This window comes from Haliotis cracherodii, unplaced genomic scaffold (genome assembly GCF_022045235.1).
Source record: "Haliotis cracherodii isolate W230 unplaced genomic scaffold, xgHalCrac1.p SCAF_3, whole genome shotgun sequence".
Taxonomy (NCBI): Eukaryota; Metazoa; Mollusca; class Gastropoda; order Lepetellida; family Haliotidae; genus Haliotis; species Haliotis cracherodii.
The window spans coordinates 50,764,076-50,780,708 of NW_027266286.1; the positions used below are offsets into that span (position 1 = coordinate 50,764,076).

General features: G+C 39.3%; 1 protein-coding gene across 1 annotated transcript; it reads right to left on the minus strand.

Annotated features, from left to right (window-relative positions):
- Positions 1 to 6,103: 6,103 nt before the first annotated feature.
- LOC139473817 (uncharacterized) lies at positions 6,104 to 14,882 on the minus strand. Its single transcript, XM_071256578.1, has 4 exons — positions 14,397 to 14,882; positions 13,483 to 13,528; positions 12,297 to 12,377; positions 6,104 to 10,522 (listed from the first exon to the last, which is right to left on the minus strand). The coding sequence occupies exons 1-4, from the start codon at positions 14,880 to 14,882 to the stop codon at positions 6,858 to 6,860; spliced, it is 4,278 nt and encodes a 1,425-aa protein (XP_071112679.1). The 3' UTR covers positions 6,104 to 6,857.
- Between the last annotated feature and the right edge of the window lie 1,751 nt (positions 14,883 to 16,633).

The window sequence follows — 16,633 nt, forward strand, 5'->3', positions numbered from 1 at the left end:
GGGCATTATCCTGCTGCAACGTGACGTCGTGACCCTGAATTTGCACAAAGGGTAGAACATTTATGAACAACGTTGTGACCTTCGATTGACTAGTTTTGGGCAACGACAAATATTTAAGTACAATTGTTCCGAAATTAGTATTAAAAGTCTCGTATTGTTGAAACTAAACTGCATCGCTTTTAACTCGTGTAATTAAGATATACTGGTTGTTTCCGGGTTACTGCTACGATGGGAAGTCAAAGACGTGATGTTTACATCTGTTGTGAGATGACATAACAAGAGCGGGTGGTGTCTTCGCTCTGACCAACGTGAGAACACCAAAATCTCAAGGCTGGGACCGACTCCGTGTTCCGGTGGATAACGCACCTACCAGAAGAGCGGTAGGTCTGTGGTTCGCTCCCCTTCCGCGTCATATCAAGAACGTTAAAATATGGCACATGCTGTTTCCTTGCCTGAAAGCTCTCGGCATTAAGGCGATAAAACAAGGACAGGACAGCTGGGACCCAGCGTATTACATCTGAGTGGGGTATCCATTTTAATCTGCTACATGGTATCTCAGTGGGCTAGCACTATAAAACCGGGATTAGTCCGCTCAAGTACAAGACTAGAACAATCAGACACACGCACGCACGCACGCACACACCATAAGTGCAATTATCTTGAAAGCAACATTTAAACCTCATTTCACCTCACCTCACCTTAACGACATCCAGTCATCGGGCACAGAGGCTTTAACTTGTAATACGCCAGTGTTCGTAGTTTCTGGTGAATGTCCAAATATTACAGAGTCGGTGCGAATGCATGATCCTTTAAAATATTCTTCATAGAAGTACATGATCAAAGTCGAATAATAGTAGTATACTAAAACACTATTACTTCAACTATTTAATGTTGCCTATTGAAAACCGAGCACACCGATGTAGTTGTCTGCTGTATAAATGTTCATATTTGCAACTCTGACATTTTTAAACAGCAGGTATTGTTGTAAACCCTGATCAAACACCTTTTGAGCAAGAGTAATTTCCAAACAAATTCTACTTGAATTGAGCCATTTTAATGATTATGCCTCGTTAATTTTTTATGTGGGTACATGTCGTTGTCCAAAACTAATCGAGGTTATTGTCACACGTTTCATGATTGTAACGAACATCAGTATAAATTCATGACAACATACATATAAAATGTCTATGTTACCTACATATATTCTACATACCAAATATATGCTGACCAGGGAATTACCTACTGTGGCCGTTCCTGTCAATTATACACGATAAGCAGTGCAGGCATTGAACATATCCGACTAAATTTTCACTTGTGTTTGCTCCCTAATATCTAGTCATGTAAAGCTTATCTCCTCGACAGGTACTGGGGCTACACATTGCTGGGTCAATGTGACCTGCTATTTCTAAGAAAGCCCTTGATTTCCTGGAATTGTCAGTGACTGACTCGCTGTGTATTTAGGTCAGCTCTACTACGTATAGCACAATGTAAACACACCTTGTTATTCCCCGTTATTCCGCAACTATACAAAGGTCATATCCTTCCAAGCAACAGTGTAAATAATGCCCGCCGCAATGTCATGAACGTGATCTGCAATCGATATTTCAGCATTGTTGCACGCGATCTGCAATTGATGCTTCAGAATTATAACGTCAGAAAGCGTCCTGGAACGGAGGTAGAAAGTCACTGTCAAGAATTATATGTGTAAACATATGTTAACAGAGTTAAGAGTTACATATGTAGACATTTGCCTTTAAATAGTCTGAATTTGTATAACTTAATAACAAATGAATAAAGTGAACTCAATGCAATTGTTTTCTTAAACTCCTGGCATCATCACTCTTTGATAGTGATTCATAAACACACGCTTATGTTATGATCGGAATCATGCAATGGTCTCTGCTAACAGCAGAGATTGCGTCAGATTATGGAAAGAGTTTTGTCGCTTTGTTATGTCGATTTGAAATGTAGTTCAGGTATCTACTGGCGAGGAAATGTTGGAGGAGAGCTCAAAGAGACGCGGGTCGTTGATATTTTTGCGGCCCGACCAAGGGTTATAATATGATCAGGACGAATCTGTCAGTCGCACCACGACCATGGAATTCTGGAACAGTTCTGCACAGCTACATATAAAGGCGGTGCTTTTAACCCCCAAGTCTACCATGCAACTTGACAACGCTGAAACAAAACAACATTTCTCCGTCAAACACAATTACTGTGGATCAGGCCCAGGGAGATTCGGCTGGGAGGAAAGCAAAATAAACATACATAATTATTTGGGAGAGTTACAATGTTAGTCCATATGGATGAATAATCATTAGATTTTTATGTGTAAACTTAAGAACTAGAGATGACCCAATTTTATCAGTTTTGCAACTGATGGCATCATAAAGTAGTAAAAAACCCTGTTTGTTCATTAGTTGAACTGATCCAAATGTAAACAGTTGTGTGTCCCTCGTCAAAACAGGTGTTTCAACTAAATATTTAATCCATGACAATTTCAGTGCAAATATTTCACCTAAATACTCATATTTAAAAAAAATATTTTAAAGAAAATTGAACACCCATGTCCCCTATTCCATTTTCACCCACTGTCCCACTGTAAAGCAATAGCATGTCCCCGTGAGGTCAGATGTGGCTTGTCATACAAGACACAGACAGTTCTCAAGATCTGCATAAATGTTGAGAACAAACCGCTTCAAAGAGTCTAAGTATCAATGGATCTCAACGGTTTTCTTATTCCAAGATGCTTGACGATATAAAGTGATCTTCTTTTAACGCCGGTAACAGAAACAAATAATCCCAAGTTGAACTTTACATCTTCAAAGTGTGTTCATGTGCTGTTCTTGTTATGAAATAATGGGTTTAAATACTTCGTGGTTTTCGCCCAGAATCAGTGACTGAGGAGGGACTCGGATCCCTTCGTATTATATCTAAGAATGTTCAGATTCCCCCACTGTTTTAGCCGCCTAACTGTCTCAGGTCTTCCAGCTGAGTAAGGTTGGCGGGGCGACTCAGAACATAACTTCAGCAGGTTCTCAACGCTTTATCATAGGGATAATTACAAATATCTAAATAACATTTTCCTCATAATATAATAGTGAGTGAGTTGGGTTTAATGCCACTTATAACAGTATTCCAGTTATATCACGGCGTGCCAGCTTAATTTTGAGCAAAGCCCGAAGTGATGCAGGTCTCAGACGTTTACCACTTCGGTGAAACCCACGAGCACGGGCATGGCGGTGACAAACCTAGAAACATATGGATTCGAACCAACAATCATAGGTTACTGGCGTGCCCAAGGGACGCAACTCTGCACAGCGAATCACGGCGTCTTAGACGACTGGACATAATAAAATAATATTGGAGCAATACACAGTTCATACTAAGTGATAAAATGCCAAAACTACACCCAAACACTCACATACTTTGTATTTTACAGAAGTGAATAAACTGCTTCCAAGACTTCTCAAGTCTTTTTGTATTTAAGGCCATCAGCAACCAGGTCCATTATATTGAATAAAATTAGAAAAAAATTATTGAAGAAATGGATTTCAGTGAATAGGTATTTTTTTCAAATATATTGTTTGAAGTCAGTATTATGTAAAAATCTATTTATTCGCTTTTGTTTCCACGTCTATGAACAGTTCTCATGGCAGAGACCATATGCATGTATATGGTTACTGTTCATCAACCGACACTTGAAAGTGCACATTTTATTGGTATAATCACTCGTTATAATAAGCAAGGCAGAATGTTTACACACGTAAAATGAATGTAAATAATATTAATAAACATACAGTGTATTGTCATTAACTGAACAGATTTTCACTTAATAGATACCTCTAGGGGTTAAAAACAGCCTCCATTCAATAATATTTGTTTGTTTGTTTGTTGTTTAACGCCGCACTCAGCACAATTTCAGCTATATGACGGCGGTCTGTACATTGCCATTATCCAGTGACTGACATCATGAACGTCGATCCAAGCACTTGAGATACGATGACATGCATTAACCAAGACAGCGACCCTGACCACCCGATCCCGTTACTCGCCTCTTACGACAAGCACGGTCGCCTGTTACGGCAAGCATGGGTTGATGAAGACCTATTCTACCATGGATCTTCACGGGTTGCACCTATCTACATCACACTCATAACTACAATTCTATCAAAATGGACAGTTGAAATCAGATTGTGAGATTTAGGAAATTAATATATTTACAAAATATAAATTACTTTCACAATCTGTGACATAATGCACGTAAATTATGAACTCTGAACAGGTAGACAAGAAACACACCATTGCATAACTTGATAAGAAAAGATAAGATATTTATTTCGTAACGTTCTATGAAGAACAGTAAGTGAGAGAGAAAGTATAGTTTTACGCCGCTTTTAGCAATTGTTCAGCAATATCATGGCCGTTCCATGAATAAACAGAGGCAATATTCTTCAAATCACAAAATATATGCATAGTTAATACAAAATACACATATATTCCAGATACAAAGGTGGTAAATTCTAACAGTGTCATTTTAGAACAAATGTAATATAATGATATCGAAACAATTGAGCAAAATGTGGTAACGTTGTACATACGGGAACTTTATTTAAAATTGTATATGATAAAAGCTTTTGGAAATTGATTCTAGATAACTGATAAATCAAAGACCTCGTTGCTTTTACTGCGCTTACCAAGGATAACTTCATTGAATTTATTATGGTTAATATGTAGATTATTAATAGCGCAATATTGTTAATAGCGTAATATCGTTTACCGGTAAATCATTTATAGCTTATTGGTTGAATCTGTTAACAAGAAACCACCAGTAAGTAATAAATTGCAAATTTTAATGTTGTCTTGTTTAAGTTCCATTACTATTGACTTCAGGGCAGAATAGTTGTCCCGCAACCAAAGCTTGTCTTCCTTCCGACTAATGAGGATTGGGTGGTTACACTGTTTAACATGTCAAGTGTGTGTCATCGTACCCCGAAAGTCGTTGGTTTTACAATTACCAATATGTTTTTGTGGCCCAAACTCGAATATGTTCACAGGCAACTATCACATAGTTAGTATAGTATTATCTGCGGTGCAAACAACTACATCCTCACTCGTGCATTCACTACTGCATACAGTTTTGTGACAATTGACATGTACATGAAAGTGATAAACTAACAGCATACGTTATAGTTTGCGCACCGACATTCGAGTGCAATAAAATTGGCAGAGTATGATATCATTATCACAAACAGTAACCTTAAAGCAGGCCCTGGCCCGTTAAGCAAAAGTCTTAAGATGTATTTCAACCAAACTTACTAAAAATTGGTTCAGAAGTTTGAATATGCTCTCTTATAGATTCCTGAAACAATGTTAGTATATGATGGTACTCTTTGCTACAACTGGAAAAATGAATGACAGAAATCTCCACCAAAAGCAGAATCGATATCATGTCATGTGATTACTGAAAAGTAAAACACGGAAACATATGGTACAACTCAAGAATTGCATCGGACATAATTTTTGTCACTGGTGCGTCAAATTTGGAAGCTTCACTGAGGCCTTGAATGTTGTAAGCGTGACCCATTAACTTCTGAGCAAAAGTCGTATGACGTTCATTGAAATCTTGGTTGAAAGAGCATGCTCGATTGTATCTCGAAAGTTATGAAACGTAAACACCAAAGGCTGGAGCTGCAGGAATATTGCAAAAAGTGAAAGTTGACTATTGGAAATTTGAAGTCATCCCTCTTGTCATAAAGTCTTGTGGCGAGTGTTTTGTCACTCTGAATCTTTATGCATAGATCTAAATATGAAACAGATGAAACGGCCTCGCTGGTCTCCTTTATTTCTAGTTTAGTTGGGTAAATCAGAGGAAGGGAATTGGCTATCCTATGGTTATTGAATGATATCAGATCATCGATGTACCTGAAGCTTAAGTAAAACTTGCCAATTTGAGCTGAAATTCCTATGCATTTGCATAAAGAAACAGATCACCAAGAAGGGTATCACAATTAGTGCCTATGTATGTATGTATGTATGTATGTATGTATGTATGTATGTATGTATGTAGCCTGCATGTATGTATGTCTCTATGTATGTCTCAATCGCTATCTGAGTCTGCAAATGCATTTATTAAAAAATGGTAAAACATAATATATATCCAAAAACATTAGTTCTCTTGCTGAAATGTTGAGAAATTTCTTTGTTTCCTCAGCAAATTTCGATATTGTTCACATGATCCCGTTATTGAAACTGGACCACAACATAGATATATATGAGAAGAACTCATTGTCAATTGTGCAATAAATATCACGTTCCTTTAATGTGTCCATTTTATTCGATATTTGAGGATTAAATATATCCCTGAATATTACGTCAATCGGGTCAATTTCGAATTGCTTACTTTTACAAAATTTGTATATGTATATTTATCACGCAATGAAATACAAGAAAAGTAAGTTAGTTATGGACCTACCTACTCTGAATGTACTGATTATAAGTGTACTATAGGGCCTGTGGCCTACTCAGAACGGAAATGAAAAACTGGGACATAATGACAACACTACAATTAATGGATAGGGCTGCTATGAACTTCAATGTCTTCAAGGGTCAATACTTTTTTAACTGATCCTTTCGGGCTCTTAATTCATTTGGTGACCCAAACATGGTTTCATCTAAAACTTACAGCCCGTATCTGACGATGTCAGCTGTTTCTCTATTGGTCCTTTCAGTGACATGGTCTGTTTATGTCTGGCAACTAAAGCCAACCAAATATAAATCCATAGACACTATGAAAAAGGAAACTTGTTGACATCGTACTATTGCCTGAAGACGAACAGTTTGCTAAAGTTGGTTGCTCAGCATGTGGGTTGTAACATTTCCAGTATGCTTTGATTGCCATTACTTTGCGCATACGCAATAGGTGATTGTCCGTGGCTATTCTGAGCGTGAGCATCAAATCCACGACTAAGGAGTTCACCTACAATGTGGAGATTGTCATCTTTTGACATACATGCAAAGTGGAGACATGTTGACATGTCCCCACTTCTCAAATTTAGATCTGATCCTTTGATCAACAGCCAATCAAACAATGCGTTATGACCATTCTTGCAAGCTAACATGACTGGAGTTTGGCCAAGATCATCTCTCAGATTGACGTCCACTCCTGACTGGAGTAGAAATCCAGCCATGGAACAATGTCCTCCAAATTGTGCAACAACATGTAAACAAGAACTTCCATCTGCTGTTTTCTCATTCACATCAGCACCTCTCTCCGTCAAGAGATTGACAATGTGCGTTAGATATTTGTAATTGCTGGCAGCTACCATAAGGGGTGTTTTTCCTAGTTTGTCCTTACTGTCTGGGGATAGACCAAGGTCCAGTAGCATTGATGCAGCATTTATGTTGCCGCTCAATGCAGCATCGTGAAGACACGACGAGCCTGTATTATTTAGAGCGTTGATATCAGCCCCATATGAAACAAGAAGATAAATCACTTTAGGAGAATCAGCTTGAGTAGCATAAAAGAGAGGTGTTCTTCCACTATTATCTTCATCATTTACTCCAAAGCACGCCAGGGCCAGAAGTCTTTCGACAACATTCTCGTTGCCGCCTTGACAGGCAATATGCAGGTATGTTTGATTCAAGTCATTTCTATCATTAGTATCAACATCCAGTTTTAAAAGATACTCAACAATGTGGAGGTGTCCTTTGAGACATGCATTTCTTAGAGGTGTTGCGCCATTTGTTGCTTTTCTATTAATATCCAGATCTGTGCTGTGTTGGAGTAAGTATTCCAATATGTCCAGATGTCCAGATAGGCAAGACGCATGGATACACGTGCGGCCCATATTGTCACTGCAATTTATGTTTGCCCCCTTCTCAAAAAGAAACTTGACAGTTTCCACGTTTCGTTTACATGCTGCAATCAAAGGAGTCCACTTATTTCTGGTCAAACAGTTTATATCCTGTCCAGTCGCCAAGCATTTCTCAATCAGGGGAATGTTGCCTGCACTCGCAGCAAAATAAATGCACGTAGAATCACCTTTGTCCTTCAGTGATATCTTTGCTCCATGATTTAGTAAGACATCTGCTGTGTCTCTAAAGCCATTGATCAAAGCTAACATTAGGGGTGTTCTATTATAATCAGACAATGGGTCAACCTCCAACCCCATACTTAACAACCATTCGACAACACGAGTGTGTCCTTTCAGAGCTGCTACATGGAGACAAGTTAGCTTATTATCATCTGCAACGTCTCGTTTAGCTCCTTGACTGACAAGCTCCATTGCAGATTCAAGACTTCCATTTCTACAGGCATAGATGATTGCAGTTCTTCCTCGTTCACCTCCTGCCTCAATGTTAATTCTCCCGTTTTTCAACAAAATCTTTACAATATCTATCTCGTTCTTAACACATGCCAAATGTAAACTGTTGTCCTTGTTTGCAAATGTTGACAGATCTGGTTCTGGTGTAGCTCCTCTCTCTAGCAGGAAAGTAACAGCATCGGCTTGTCCATAGTAGGATGCATACATTAAAGGTGTTCTTTCATGTTCACCATGACTGTTCAAGTCCATCTTTAGTGAACAGAATATTTCAATGATATCCTTGAACCCTCCTCTTGCTGCTAGATGAAGGCAATTGTCCCCTTCTTGGTCTTGCAATGATGGATCAGCTCCCTTTTCAAGCAGCACTTGAACCAGCTTTATATGACCCCTGTAAGTTGCATACATAAGTGCAGTCATAGAGTTTCCCCCACGTATGTCAACCCCTGTTCCAAGCTTTATCAGTTCCATCACGATCTCAGTATGACCATTTGCTGCAGCAATATGGATACATTTATCTCTCCTATTGCCATGCATGCGGGGTGTTTCTTTCTCATGAGTTTTTTCAAGTTCTAATTGACTAAACGTATTTGAGAGACTCCGGTCATATTGCCTTGTTTCTGCCTGATAGTCCAACATATCTCCAACACAAATTCCTTTTATTTCGTCAAGACATGGGTCAGGATACTGCATCAAAAATTTGAATGAATCTATTGTTCCACTCATGCAACATCCAACATATCCCTCCAGTAGTTCTTGAGTGCTAAATTTGGTAGATTTGAGGGCTCGTTTACAAACAGAGTTAACACCTGAGAATGTTGTCCAAAAAAGAAATCCTAAACCATGATCAGTATCTTTGCCATGTAGGACAGCTTCTAGATCTTTCTCAAGTTTTTGAAACAGTTGATTAGCAATGTTGTCCAAGAGGAGTGATGGGTGTGAGAGTGGCGGTGCAAGGTTAACAGAAACCATTTCATGTACAAGGCGCTCAATAAGTACATGCATGCCATACACGTCAAGGTAAATATTGAAGTCATAGTTGGTGCCACCACTAGGCTTAGAACTGGATCCATGCATGTCAACTTTCACCCTTTCCAATATGAACTGAATGCTACAATGTCTCACCACAAACACGGGGTTGTGATATCCCATCACATAGGCAACTGCATCGCTAATAGTCGGATGATCGAACTTGGTGATGTCCCCACCAGAAAGAAGCATTCCAATTTGACTTCGAGCAGCAATGTTCACTTTCACCGGCAGAGAATCTGAATAGGTCAGATGAGGAAGAGTTGTGCAAACCTTTTTCAGAATTTCCTGAAGTACGGCATGTCCACTTGCTTGGCTGTCCACAAGATCAATAAGGTTCAGGCTTCCATCATTCAGCATCATGAGAAGGAACACTGCAGCTGTTGTGCTAGTTTCTTCAGAAATAAATATCTCTGTAAGCACCTGAACAAGATATGCCAATGGTTGCTGAAAAAAACGTATTGCCGATATTTTGGTCGGACGGTTTTTCACGTAGAGCTCACAAATATGTGGAAAACCTAAGAGGTTGTATTCTAACATTGAGATTGCTCTAATGTCTTCATCTTTAAGAAATAGACTGTTCAGTTCTAAATGTTTTCTCAGTATCCTTTCTTTCTCTTCTGCGTCAAGTTTGGTAAGAGACATTAACCTAGCTACTGTACTTGGCCTGAACAATGAGCTTTGATATTTCTTGATTTTTGGTTCAACCTCATTAAATATGTTAGTTCTACTATTGAAAACAATTTTCAAAAGCCTCTCGTGCTGTTTGTTCTCTAAATGTTCGTCTTTTCCCACCCTTTTTGGAGGGTTTTTTCTATTTCTCAGATATTTAAAATGAGATTCAAGATCATGAAAGAGCTTTCCACAAAGAACAAACTCAGTTGTTGTTGGGGAGAATTGGCCAAAAAGATCATCAAATATCAGCAAGGTATGCCTTTTCAGACTTATGTCTTTAAAATCAAAATCTGAAAGACTTTCAATAAAGCTGATATCATAGTCTTTCAATCTGTACTTCTCCATCAACATGAGTGACATCACTGTCTTTCCTGATCCCGGAGACCCAAGGATGGTCACAACACCCTCAGAAGACAATGTCGAAGAAACATAGTTGTAACCCTTCGTCTGCACAAAAGTCTGCTTGGCATTTGCCATTTTCTCTCTGACAATTTCTGTAATACAAAAAACACAGATACAGTCTAGCCATATATTGTTTGTAATTGTAATATAAAGTGGGCGGCAAAAGAAAGTATAGGTCGAGTTCCATGATAGATAGAAAATAACAAGAAGAGGTTTTGTTGTGAATTATAATATAATCTAGGCAGGGGTAACAAATGATTGATCAACCACAGTTTGAATGAAATTGTACTATCACAGGAAATGTAAGCTCATGGTAAACAATGGTGGGGTAAGAAATTTCATTTTCAAAAGTTGTCTTCAATAGCGTGTATGACCTCCAGCTGCCTCAATGCCTGCTGTGATACGCCGCCTCATCGATGACGTCAGTCTTTTGATGACGTGGACTGGAATCCGTTGCCACTCGTCTCTCAGGGCCTGCTGCAATTCTTGTCTGTTGCCGGAAGGCTGATGGCGTGCTCTAATCTGTCTGTCAAGATGGTCCCACAGATGTTCAATAGGATTCATATCGGGTGAGTGGGCAGGCCAGGGCAAAACGTCAACGTTCTGCTGGTTTAGAAAGTTCTGAATCTTGCAGTATTGGGCCTAGCATTGTCGTGTTGAAACAATGTTCCCTGCTGTTGGTTTTGTAAGAACGGAAGCACAACTGGCTGCAACAATTGGTCTCTGTTCTACACAGCGTTCAGGTTTCCCTGTATATTCACCAAATCAGTCTTCTGATCTCCACAAATACCGCCCCACACCATGACACATCCCCGCCGAATGGATGGACCTCTCGAATACACGCCGGAGCCAAACGTCCCCCTCTGCGTCGATAAACTCGTTGTCTGCCGTCATTTCGAAACAAGTTAAACCGACTTTCATCAGTAAACAGCACTCGACGCTAATTTCTCACTTGCCAGCGTCAAACCTGCCTCGCCCATCGCAGTCTCAGGCGTCGATGTTGAGCAGTCAATACCGTTCCTCGGAAAGGACGATACGCTCGGATTCCAGCAGCACGAAGTCATCGTAGTACTGTACGTTGGCTAATGGGATGTCCCAACGCTGTTGCTGCCGTCGCCGTCGCCGTCGCCGTCGCCGTCACGAATCTGTTTCGCATGTGAATGAGCCGTATCTGACCCTCTTCCAGTGGTGTTGTCACTCGGGGTCGTCCGGTTCTAGGCCTGTCCTGTGTCCAAACTGCCTGTCCTGTGTCCAACCTGCCTGCCTGTTCCGTTGAATCAGCTACTGTCAATGGTGTACAACCAAACCTTCTGGCAATTTGGACCAGTGTTACCCCCATTTCGGCCATACCGATGGCTCTCTCTCTCTCTGCTCCTGTGACAGTCGTGGCATTTCTTTTGTGTGCTTTCATCACGTGTGGTTATACCCAGCAGACGAAACCTGTTTCATCATTTTTTTGTCACCGCACGAGCGCCGTCAAAGGTGGCGCGTTCGGGGGGTGAGGTGTTTTTGGGTACCTGTTCCCGGGCAGTCATATTCCCAATACCCACTTTCCACTGGTTATCGCTGTTTTTAGGGAAATTACAAATTGTCAACCTATACTTTCTTTTGCCGCTTAGTTTAGTAAGTGTAATTTAATCAATGTCTCTGCATGTGACAAGTGTAACCTCACTTGCTGAACTAATATGCAACAATATATGATTTATTGAGAGCATTCTTCCAACTTTCAATGTTACAGTCCGGTAACTAGTAATTGTTTAGTTGTCAAGAATTACTTAAATACAAAATTGTTTAAAGACTGGACAATAGGATTCCTCAATTATATTTCTAAATCACATACATATCAGAATCAATAGTTGTAAATACCTGGAATCACGAATTTTCTTTTGGCAGCTGGCATTTGGAGAACATTAGATACCTGCATTTCCTTGACATAAGTAATCGGGGCTGCAAAAATGTATAAAGTGAAAACATTATGAATGTTTGCTTGTAAATTAGTATAATAGCTATTATATCAGATCGAAGTGGGATCAAAAGGACTCACAATCACAAACGCTGCCATTTTTTCTGAGATTATTTAACAATTTGAGATGGCACAAATAATCATTTCCAGCTGCAAAATAACTTTCATTTGGAAAACAATAAATCCGTAAAGGTTTCAAAACAAGCATAACTTATCTCATCAAATCCTTAACATATGTTCATTGCCAATGTATTACTGAATGTATTCTGAGACAAATAGTTCAATAGGTTACCTTGACCAAATAGAGTCGAGAAATCATTTGTTGTGGTCACGAAGAATTTAATGAATTGCAGTAAACAGAAAATTCATGGACCATCAGTGTATCTATAATTTGGTGGAAAGATTGATGCTTCAAGACTGATATTATATTGTTGGGATGGCAACATAAATCTAACAAATATGTTAATAGTTTCCACAGTTGGCGGTGAGGTGGATATAGAATCTAACAGAGGGTGAAGGAACATCTGTTTGTACAACAAAACATATCAATTTACTTAATATACCCATACAGTTTGTGTTAGTTTGCTAGTTTCTGATATATGGCACTTTGTTTAAATGTATATTGATGTCTTTTCGCGGCTGACATGTATCTTCCATGCAATATCATATTTCGGTAACAACCACAATCGTTTGATAATTATCTGTGATACTGCTATTTGATAACGATCGTCATATTAATTAATTTATCAATGCTTTAGTGAAGACTGTTTTGAGTGTATGCATCGTCTACTACGGTATAAGAGAAAGCTAATATCTTGGAACGTCTTAGAATTGCAGTGATGTTGTGTATCAGGTAAACGCGTGTCATTTTTGGAATACAAATTCGTTTCCTTAGACATCAGGTACTCATATGCAATGTTGTAAATGGTTTGTATCAACTGGAAGAAAACAAACACTGCTAACTAGTAATAAAGCCTTACTGTTAGCACATCTAAATATGTGAGGAGTGACTCTATATAATACTAAGCATGCCAGGGTGTTATAGTTACCATCTACTGATTCATAACAGCATCTAAGTAGCAGACTTACGCCTCCGAAAGTTATCCATATCTGCGCCAGTATGCAAAACGTCTTCCTGTAACAACAAATATAGACAAACTGATATGCATTTGTCTATGCCCTCGGCTGTGAAAATAAAAACACACACTGACAAAAAACATTATAATATCCTTAAGACAACTTTTCTTAGTATGCTTACTTTTTGACACACACAATTTCGCAATAAGGTTTGTCTGCATAAACCATGGTGTCGTTATTTAGTCTCAGTGCAGATATATTAATGATGTACTCAATATTTTAGTTATTTTAAACAGCTGACAAAAAGGCAGTACATCGATGTATTAAATTAAAGCCCCGACATTTGAAAAAAAGCAAGCGGGGTTGTAATGATACAATGTGGAGTTGTCTTATGATAAACGCTATTGCCATGGCACGATATCGCGTTTTCTGTGAGGAAGCAGTTATTGTAATGAACATGATATGACTTTTTCTGTGAGGAAGCAGTTATTGTAATGGACATGATATGACGTTTTCTGTGAGGAAGCAGTTATTGTAATGGGCATGATATGACGTTTTCTGTGAGGAAGCAGTTATTGTAATGGGCATGATATGACTGTTTCTGTGGGAAAGCAGTTATTGTGATGAACATGATATGACTTTTACTATGAGGAAGCAGTTATTGTAATGGGCATGATATGACGTTTTCTATGAGGAAGCAGTTATTGTAATGGGCATGATATGACATTTTCTGTGGGTTATAATATGCGGTGATATGTAAAGTAGTTATAATAAGTATATAATAATAATTGTATGGCGTTATCAATGGGGAAGAAGTTATTATGCCACAAACAGCAATTTGATCTTTAATGTTTTTAGACTGTTTTTGGACTACTTTAAACAGTTATCATGGTTTCAAATATAGACAGTGTATTTATAGTACTTACACGTGGAGAGTCTGCCATGTTGCCAGCAGTGTGAGGAACCAAACTGGTGGCGGTGCTGTCATCATCTACAAAACGCGCATGAAACTGCGTGTCTGCGTCTACATATGCACCAGCTGCCCGTAAGGGAGTGTCTACGGTTGTATATGGCTGTCTATTTCTGGGGCTGTTCATATCTTTGTTTTCTAGTCTGCTTCGCCCCATGCCTACTCCGGGGCTGTCCACTTGCGTGTTTTCCTGATCGCTTGTCCAAGTGCTAACTCTGGGGTTGACTTTTGCTCGCCCCCTACCAAAGCGTATCCATCCTTCTCTCTTTCCTTTGTTAGATTCGTCGTTTGTGTCGCGTCTCCCTCTCCCCCTTCCTCTACCTCTACCTCTCCCAGTGCTGTCACCCACACTACCATCATCAGCAACTGCTGCAGTCCCGTCATTGTCTGTGACTCTGTGATCCATGTTAATGAAGAGGTCTGAAACATGCAAACATTCCATCAACTGAAAATGAAAGCAAAATTCAGTTTATCCTTGTATGCACGTCAATGTGAGCTTCTTTGATATTTTTTTGTTTTACCTTTTTATAGAATACATAACTATGATCCTCGTTCAGCATACTTGTGTTGGTAAGATTCACCAAATGACTTGTGCTCAATTTGTTTTCAAAACGAAGCTGACACGTCGCTTTATGACTGAAAAACTATTCTTTGCAATGTTCTGACAGTTTTAAACAACGTAATCTTAATAATTAACTCAATCTCATTAAAATTAGATCTAAGTTCTCGCTACCGCTAAACAAAGATCTGAGGACATCCCATTACGGGTCACGTCAGAACGCCCTTTCGCGAACTTTGACCGACCACTGAAATGACTAACAAGAAATCGATATCAGCCAATTAGAAAGCAGCTTTCTCGAGCTTTACCGCACTCGTTTCAACTTGGCGACTTTCATTTCAGACTATGCTTGAAAAATATGTTGACACAGTTCTAGATTTAAATTTTGAAAACTGGGCGAACGAACATTCCGGAATGTCTAATATATGGTTGCGATTGTATGGCAGTGCTTCCCACGTACTGTGCAACGCCTCCTCCGTTCATGTTTATCCTTGTCGTACGGGCCGTAACTGTCGTTCTGAATACCCCATGTTAACGTTTTCGAGGTTGCATAATTAGACAAGAGTGCTCCGAGAGCAAAGCATCCCCCGCATGATTTTTTTTTAACGAGTTTATATTTTCTTTGTATTTTATGAAATAACAACAGTGGATGGCACTGCATTTGAAACAAATTGTGCAGAACATTTTGTTGGGAGTAATCCAGTGCGAATGCTAATGCCATAAGGATGTAGTTCACCCACAAAAGCCTTATACAAGGAAACTAACTATAGTTATAGTTATAGTTAGATATTGTGATATTCTCTGGAAAGCTGGAGGAGGAATAGATTTTATGAAGCTCCGTAAAACAGAGGCAGTAACTCTGTCAAAATTGGTCGAAATGAAACGGGACTGCGATATGCGTATCATCAACATGTCGACATCTTGTGTGTAGAGTGTCAGAGATATTCTCTGGAAACTGTAGGAGGAGTTAATTTCACAAGCTTAGTACCTCTCTCACAATTAGGCAAATGAAGCTCCGTAAAACAGGGGCAGTAACTCTGTCAAAATTAGTCGAAATGAAACGGGACTGCGATATGCGTATCATCAACATGTCGACATCTTGTGTGTAGAGTGTCAGAGATATTCTCTAAAAGCTGGATGAGGATTTGATTTCACAAGCTTAGTACCTCTCTCACAATTAGGCACATGAAGCTCCGTAAAGCAGGGGCAGTAACTCTTTCAAAATTAGTCGAAATGAAACGGGACTGTGATATGCGTATCATCAACATGTCGACATCTTGTGTGTAGAGTGTCAGTGATATTCTCTAAAAGCTGGATGAGGAGTTGATTTCACAAGCTTAGTACCTCTCTCACAATTAGGCATATGAAGCTCCGTAAAGCAGGGGCAGTAACTCTGTCAAAACTAGTCGATATGAAACAGGACTGCGATATGCGTATAATCAACATGTCGACATCTTGTGTGTAGAGTGTCAGAGATATTCTCTTGAAACTGTAGGAGGATTTGATTTCACAAGCTTAGTATCTCTCTCACAATTAGGCAAATGAAGCTCCGTAAAACAGGGGCAGTAACTCTGTCAAAATTAGTCGAAATGAAACGGGACTGCGATATGCGTATTATCAACATGTCGACATCT